We start from the raw sequence: 8,304 nt of genomic DNA on the forward strand, positions 1-8,304 counted from the left end.
AAGTCGGTGCATTGCTGCTGTGGATGCATTCAACGTGGCTGACAAGAAAATTAAGGAGCTAACTGTGAAGTTGAACGAAGCCCACTCGGATAAGAAAAGCGTTAAGGCTGCCTTGGAAGGAGCTGAGAGGCACGTGGAGAATTAGCGTAAGCAACTTCGCCACACTAAGGACTAGCTATCCACAGCCAAAGAGCAGATCCTAAATGTGAAGAAGAAGCTGATAGAGGTCTAGAAGGCTAAGGACTAAGCCGAGCAGGACGGCTACAAGGTGGGGATTACTGAGACCGAGGAAGCCCTTAAGGCTGAGGTCACGGGGGTATATAGGGCTTACTGCCTCCAAGTGTGGAATGAGGTCCTTGACCAAGCTGGGGTTGAGGCCTCTTTTACCCTCAGGAGAGCAGAAATTTTTACTACCTCCTAGCAATTCGTGTGTTAAGCTCTCCCACCTCCACGGATTCCAAAGCTGATCCTGTTTCTAAAAAATCAGATGAGGCCAATGATACCCAGACCCAAGCTCCTCCTCCTTCAACCATCTATGTCGAGGATGTGGAACTGGTCATAGCCGTCGAGGAAGAAAAAGGGACTTCTAAGGGGGTGGTTACTGAAACTGAAACTACCAAACCCCTGCCTGCGCCTAAGGATGGTTCTAAGGGTGGACTTGCCTCTCACGATATGGAGATAGTTCTGGCTGCAATCCCCCTTCCTACCAAGGAAGATCCTAAAGGCAAAGGTCCAGCTTCTACAGCTGCTGAAGCACCCAAACCCACCAAAGGCATAAGCAAGGTTAATCCCCCTTTGAAGATTAAGTAGGACTTGGACTAGAGTTTCCTAGGCTTAGTTTTTAGTTTTTTGTTGTTGTTGTTGTTGTTGTTGTTTTTTTTTTTTTTTTTTTTTTTTTTTTATAACTTGTAACTTAAACTTTTGTTTCTTGTAATCGTTTTGCCTTTCGCAAGGTTCAATCCAATGTCAGTTATAAAGCTTCATTATGTATGTTTTATGCATGTTCTGCCATTTTTTATGCTCTACTTTATGTTTAATTGGCATAAGAATAAAGGATAACAGCATCTGAAGTAATATATGTTTACATATCTAGCTTGAGCAATTATTTATGTAAGAGATAACATCATTTTCTACCTCTAAGTCCACATTTTTTTCAACAATGAGTGACTTTAATTTAAAAAGGTGTACCATTCACCTTTAATCAACATACAAACAAAATATAACTTAATTCAGTTGTCTGTATAAATATAATAGGTCTAGCCAAGCCATCCAAGTTCATGATATTAATGAGATACACTATTTTTTTTGAAAGATACACCTTAGGCACAATTAACTTAATGAATCCTGCATACCACTGGATATTTTATCAGTCTTAGAGGGTGGTGGAGCACCCTCCCATACAGAACTCTGTGCAACCCTCTTTTGAGCGATACCTCTATAGATGATGATTAACTTATGAGTTATTCATGGATATACTTTCAAATGCTTCAAATAATATTCAAGCATTCCCTTCCCATGGATTACCACAATGATGATTGTAGTTATCCAAAATAGCCAAACTGGTTATTAACGTACCTTGAGGCATATGGTTGAAGGAACCTAACACGGCCGAGGTTCTGTTTAACACCTAATAAAATGTTGGGTAGTGCTAATTTACCCAAGGTGGGTGATCCGAGGAACCAAACATAACCAAAGTTCTGTTTAACACTTAGATGAATAGTAGGAAGTATTAATTTATCTAAGGTATATGGTCCGAGAATCCAAGCATGACTAAGGTTCTGTTTAATACTCAGGCAAATGATAAGAAGTATTAATTTACCCAAGGTATGTGGTCTGAGGAGCCACGCATGACCAATGTTCTGTTTAATACTCAAGCAAATGATAAGAAGTATTAATTTACCCAAGGTATGTAGTCCGAGGAGCCAAGCATGACCAATGTTCTGTTTAATACTCAGGCAAATGATAAGAACAAGAAATAATGTCATAAGTAAAACATGGCAGGAATGCCTTTATTAATATTAGTACCTTCGTAGGTTATTTACATTCTAAGGACGTGGTACAATTTTTTCATCTAAATCCTCTAAGAAATACGCCCCTATACTAGCAATTGAAGTGATACGATACGACCCTTCCCAATTGGGCCTTAACTTCCCCCACGCTGGATTCTTTACAGTGCCCAAAACCTTCCGCAATACCAAATCTCCAGGGGCCAGTGGTCTTAACTTCACATTTGAGTCATACCCTTGCTTAAGCTTTTGTTGATAATATGTCAACTGAACCATGACATTTTCTCTTCGCTCTTCAATTAGATCCAAGCTTTTTTCTAGTAACCCTTCATTACTGCTTGGGATGAATAAACTTGTCCTCAGAGTTGGGAACCTAGTCTCTAGAGGAATTACAGCTTTAGCCCCATAAGTCAGGGAGAAAAGAGTCACACCCGTGGACCTACAAGGGGTAGTTCTATATGTCCAAAGAACATGGAGTAGCTATTTCACCCATTTGCCCTTGGCATCATCCAACCTCATTTTGAGCTCATTCACTATGACTTTGTTAATTGCTTCAGCCTGTCTGGTCCCCCTGGGGATAAGCCGACGTCAAATATTTGTTCTTAATACCCATTTCGCAATAATACCTCCAGAAAGTTTTGCTATCAAACTGAAGCCCATTGTCCAAGATGAAGGTGTGAGGAATCCCAAATCGAGTAACAATATTTTTCCGTATAAATCTCTTAGCATCCACATCTCTGATGTTTGCTAGGGGTTCAGCTTCAACCTATTTGGTAATCAGTGCCAACCAAGAGTCACTTCCTATTACCAGCTACTTTAGGGAAAGGACCAACCATATCCAAACCTCATTAAGCAAAGGGCCAGGGACTAGAAAGAGGATTAAGGACACCCCCAGGCTGATGAATGTTTGGAGAAAATCTTTGGCATTGGTCACACTTCTTCACATACTTTTGTACTTACTTTTGCATACCTGACTACCAATATCCTCGAGTGAGGGCCCTGTGAGATAAAGATCCATTTGTGTGACTCCCACAAATCCCTTCATGTAGCTCTTCTAGGAGGAGCTCTACTGCCTCAGGATATATACACAACAAGTACGGTCCAAAGAAAGAGCATTTGTACAACTTTTGGCCCTTGAACAACCAAAAACGAGAAGTTTTTCTTCGCACTTTATCAGCTTCCCCTTTCTCCTTGGGCAAGATGTCATCCTTCAGAAACATAACAATGGGATCCATTCAACTAGGTCCCATTATAATCTGATGAACCTGCACCACGTCTTTCCTCACCTCAACAGGTTTACACAAATCTTCAATCAGGATGACCCGAGATAAACTCTAGGTCGAGGAGGTTGCTAGTGTGGCCAGAGAATCAACATGCGTATTCTTGCTTCTAGGGATTTTCTGTAAAGTGAAAGACTCAAAACTCGACTGTAAATATCTGACCTGACTCAAGTACTCTTGCATCCTTGGATCTCTGGCTTTTAGTTCACCCTCTACCTGCCCAACAACTGGCCTTGAGTTTGAAAACACCTCTAACACCTTTCCTTCCATCTTTCAAACCATAGTTATCCCCACTAACAAAGCCTCATACTCAGCCTCGTTATTCGTGGCCGAGAAACTAATCTCAAGGATTACTTAATAATGATCCACTCGGGAGATACAATAACTAGCCCCACTCCGAATCCTCTTTGATTAGCAGCACTATCAACATACACCCTTCAAGATAGAGGTTTTTTTTAAAAGAGATCACTCCAACTGATCTTTCATCCATATTCTATTATTCACCTCCTTCTTCTCCCAAGGGAGATTCAGCGAACTCGACCACCAGATCTACAAGGACCTGGCTCTTAACAGAGGTGCAAGGCATATACTTGATATCAAAGGCCCCTAGAATTATACCCCATTTAGCAATCCTCCCTGTGTAATCAACTCTCTGAAGTAGGGACTGGAGATGAAGTTGAGTTAATACTACTACCGTGTGAGCTTGGAAGTAATGTGGAAGTTTAAGTGTTGCATGTACTACTACTAATATGGCCTTCTCTAATGGTAGGTACTGAACCTCTGCTTCATGCAAGGATTTGCTCACATAATAAATCGGCATCTGTACCCCATCATCAACTCGTATCAAAACCAAGCTAACTGCATGGGGAGCCATGGCAATGTAAGCGAACAGGACCTCATCCTTCTCGGGCCTGGACATGATGGGTGGCCGAGAAAGGTACTCCTTCAATTGTTGGAAGGCTAGGGCGCACTTCTCAGTCCACTCAAACCCTTTCCACTTATTCAACAATTGAAAGAAGGGTCTGCATCTATCTGCCGACCTAGGGATAAATCGGTTCAAAGCAGCAGTCATCCCCATTAATCTCTAGATCTCCTTAAGATTCCGAGAAGGCTGTAAACTATTGATGGCACTAATCTGATCAGGATTGACCTCGATTCCATGATGAGTGACCATGTATCCTAAGAACTTTCCCGAACCAACACCAAAAGAGCATTTAGAAGCATTAAGGTGCAGCTTGTGTTTCCTCAATATTCCAAAAATGTTTCGAGGTCACCAATGTGCTCGGATTCCAACTTGCTCTTTACCACCATATTATCTATATAGATCTCAATATTTTTTCTCAATTGTGGCTCAAACATCCTGGTCATCATCCTCTGATAGGTGGATCCTGCGTTCTTCAAACTAAAGGGCATCACTTTGCAATGATAATTTCCAGTAAAAGTGACAAAATTTATTTTCTCTTAATCATCCAAAGCCAAGGGTATTTGATGATACCCTTAAAAAACATCCAAAAAGCTCATCTGAGGATGCCCTACAGTGGTATCTACCAATTGATCTATACGAGGCATGGGAAAGGGGTCTTTGGGACAAGTTTTGTTCAAATCTATAAAGTCTTCACATACTCGCCATATTTCACTCTTCTTCTTCACTACCATTGTATTAGCCAATCATTCAGGATAAAGAAAAAAAACCTCCTTAATAGTCACCATTTGCTTAAGCTTGATCACCTCCTCTTTGACAGCCTCAGAATGCTCTTTAGATGAACGCCAAAGTGGTTGCTTCTTTAGTATGACGGTTGGGTTGACATTCAGATGATGACAAATGGAGCTCGGATCCACTCCAGGAGCCTCGTAAAAGTTCCACGCAAACACATCAATATTTTTCCTAAAAAACATTATCAACTTTTCCTTCTCTTGAGGAGGCAGTTGAGCTCTGACCTAGAAGTACTTCTTTTTATCATTACCAATAATAACTTTTTCTAGCTTCTCGTACTCTACCTCGCCTATCACACTATCAGATAACACTGACTTCTTTGATTACTACAAATCTCGCTCGACAGATTCTGAGGACCCTCCTTCGGCTTAATGTCTAATAGTAAAGACTAAACACTGTCTAGCCACAGACTGTCTCCCAATCAATTCTCCAACCTGATCACTAGATGGATATTTCACTTTCAAGTGTAAAGAAAAAGAGACAACTCCCATGGCAAGTAGCCAGGGTCTTGCCACAATGGCAGTGTAAGGAGAGTAAGCGTCCACTACAATGAAGTTCACCTCTGCTATCTCTGACCTTGCTTGGACTAGTAATTTGATTTGGCCTTTCGGTATAACTACCTTCCCATCAAAACCCACCAGGGGTGAATCATAACTAGTCAAATCATCTGGTTTCAGCTTTAGCCCTTTATACAAATCTAGGTACATGATCTCTGCCCTACTACCTTGAACAACCAACACTCGCTTCACATCATATCCCCCTATCATGAGGGTTACCACCTATGCATCGTCATGTGGCTGCAAGGTACCAACCTTGTCCTCATTAGAGAAACTCAGAGCTGGTCGGACTTCCACCCTACTTCTTTTGGCTCAGGGGAGAAGTTCCCCGGGGTTGGTTGAATTGTAGATAACACCCTAGAGGGGTGAAAACCAATCCTTCTTGGGGCGGCAAGAATGACATTGACTGTGCCCAAAGGTGGCTTCGAAGAAGCATCTCTGTGTGATCCTATGCTTGACTGACTCATCTACCCATTGGGGTGATATAAAAAATGTTTTAACTTACCACCCCGGACCAACTACTCCAGGTGATTCCCTAAGGTTCTACAGTCCTCCGTAGTTTGCCATCGCTCTTGGTGGTATTGGCAATGGAGGCTTTGATTGAGCCTTGCGGGATCTCCTTCCATCTTGTTTGGTTATTAAAAATATGGTTCATTCTTAATTTTCTCTAAAATTTGATGCACTAGTTCTGGAATACCATGTTAACCACCTAAGTAGTAACAGCCCCATACTACCCAGGAAAATCCCTCCAATGACGATTATTGTTGTACTTGTCCGAACTGAAGTCCCTTCTAACCTGATGGACCACCTTAGCCTTGCCTTTATCCAGTTGTTGGTCCTCCTTGACCCGCTTATACTTATCAATGTAATCCATGAGCTAACGTACATTACTAACTGGCTTCCCTGTCAACGATTTCCTTAACCCATGCTCGGCAGGCAGGCCGACCTTAAACGTTCTCACAACTACGTCATCAAAATCTCCATCAATTTCATTAAACATCTCACAGTATTGACCAAAGTACGTCTTTAAGGTTTCTCCCTCTTGCATGGCCATAGACAGCAAGGAGTCCAAAGGCTAAGGAACCCTACTACAAGTTACAAACTGAGGATCAAAAGCCCTTGTAAGCTCCTTAAATGAGAGAATAGATCCCTCCTTCAGGCCATTAAACCACCTCATTGCCACAGGCCCTAAACTGGATGGAAAAACCTTGCCCATTAGAGTCTCGTTCTTAGAATGAACAACCATTCTTTGGTTGAAATGACTTACTTGCTCCATAGGTTGTGTCCTACCATTGTATATGGTAAACATTGGCTGAGTAAACCACCGAGGAAGCCTCCCTCCTTCAATTCTCCGGGTAAATGATGAATTGGAGATTTGATTCAGAGCCCTACTTATGGCATTGTTGCCCAAGTTTTTACGTGACGAACTTCTCCTCCCCCTCCTATCAAGATACTCCTCATCATAGGAGAAAGATTCACTAGGAGGAGTCCTTGACCTATGCCGGTAGCTATGGTCATCATCATCAAGAATGGTTAGAACTTGAAGGAGTTCCTCTACGCTGCTCTTGAAGTAACCTTCGTCTTAAATGATCAATTTCCAGTTGCATGCTTCCGGTAGTTGACTCATGAGAGATGTGGCTTCCACTCCTGGACTCGCTCCTACCAGTGTGTGTGGTATGGAAACTAACTTCCCGGTCCCCCATTTACTCAAGGTTGAGAAACTAATCCTGACGCTAGAACCTAACGGACTCCACCCGGTTTGGCCTTGATCTCACCATGACTCAATGCCGTTCTCACTAAAGCATAAGTGTTCCCACATACGGTGCCAATTGTAAAGGCAAGGTTGGAATTCAAAGCCCAGAAATGGACTCAGGCCCAAAAAGCCCAAAACTATGAATTTGTAGAGGGTGGGCTAGCAACTGAAATCTAATGAGTTAGACCGTAATCACAGTAGGTTCTATGATACTTGAAAGCGTAAATAAACAGGTTTATACAAAGAAAATCCTCCTCGGCAAGGTTCGTGGATAGTAGTTCTTATATATATATTTCTGTTAGACTTAAACATAATCATAGTTCTTTAGTGTACAATGGTTTTTCTACAGATTCTCTCCTGATCCACTTGTGATAGGGATCTCTTTCTTTATATTCCCCTTCCTCACTTCATCTTAGTCTTCCACTTGCAGATCAGATTGCTGGCTTTGATACTTGCCTCATCAGCACCTTCCTGAAATATTTGGTAGAAGCTGTAAGGCTGCTTACCACTGTTCAAGCATCACCTCCACATTAATGCGGCCAGGGGGTTAGCTGCAGAACATTCAATGCGGTGGTAGCAGCTTTCCCTTAAATATTTCTTAGCTTCCCTGTGTCTTACGTTTCCCTGATGTTTATCCTTACTAGGAGAACCCTTCAAAGTGTTGCCCTTAAGGGTAGACTAATCATTCTTACCTCTGCTTTGCTTAGCCGAGGAGGCATTCCTCCTCGGACTATTTTCTATAACCCTCGCAGCTATAATTTGTTCGTGGCATTCTAACTTTCACATCTTCCCTATTATCTATATGTCCTCGGACCACTAAGTGTCCTCGGAGAAGGCCCACGGCCCAACATACCTCCTGGGCCTTTTATCCTTACATTAACATTTTGTCTCTCTCAAATTTTCTCACCATTTTGGAGAGAAATTGATTTGTGGACTTGGAGAGAAAACCTTCCCCAACCACATTTTTTTCCCACTATTTTCTCTCCCACCAAAC

At 42.0% G+C, this 8,304-nt stretch overlaps 1 protein-coding gene across 1 annotated transcript; it reads right to left on the reverse strand.

Moving 5' to 3' along the window:
* Nucleotides 1–4,954: 4,954 nt before the first annotated feature.
* Nucleotides 4,955–5,767, reverse strand: LOC142620319 (uncharacterized). The gene is made up of 2 exons (XM_075793723.1): nt 5,435–5,767; nt 4,955–5,224 (listed from the first exon to the last, which is right to left on the reverse strand). The coding sequence occupies exons 1-2, from the start codon at nt 5,765–5,767 to the stop codon at nt 4,955–4,957; spliced, it is 603 nt and encodes a 200-aa protein (XP_075649838.1).
* Nucleotides 5,768–8,304: the final 2,537 nt, after the last annotated feature.

This window comes from Castanea sativa, chromosome 1, assembly GCF_040712315.1.
Source record: "Castanea sativa cultivar Marrone di Chiusa Pesio chromosome 1, ASM4071231v1".
Classification (NCBI taxonomy): Eukaryota; Viridiplantae; Streptophyta; class Magnoliopsida; order Fagales; family Fagaceae; genus Castanea; species Castanea sativa.

What these genes read in the sequence shown, in the direction of transcription:
- LOC142620319 (XM_075793723.1), bottom strand. Translation starts at nt 5,767, where the DNA reads ATGATAGGGGGATATGATGTGAAGCGAGTGTTGGTTGTTCAAGGTAGT. An exon ending in AATATCCATCTAGTGATCAG is followed by an intron (nt 5,225 to 5,434) that starts GTTGGAGAATTG and finishes AAGTACTTCTAG; the next exon opens with GTCAGAGCTCAACTGCCTCC.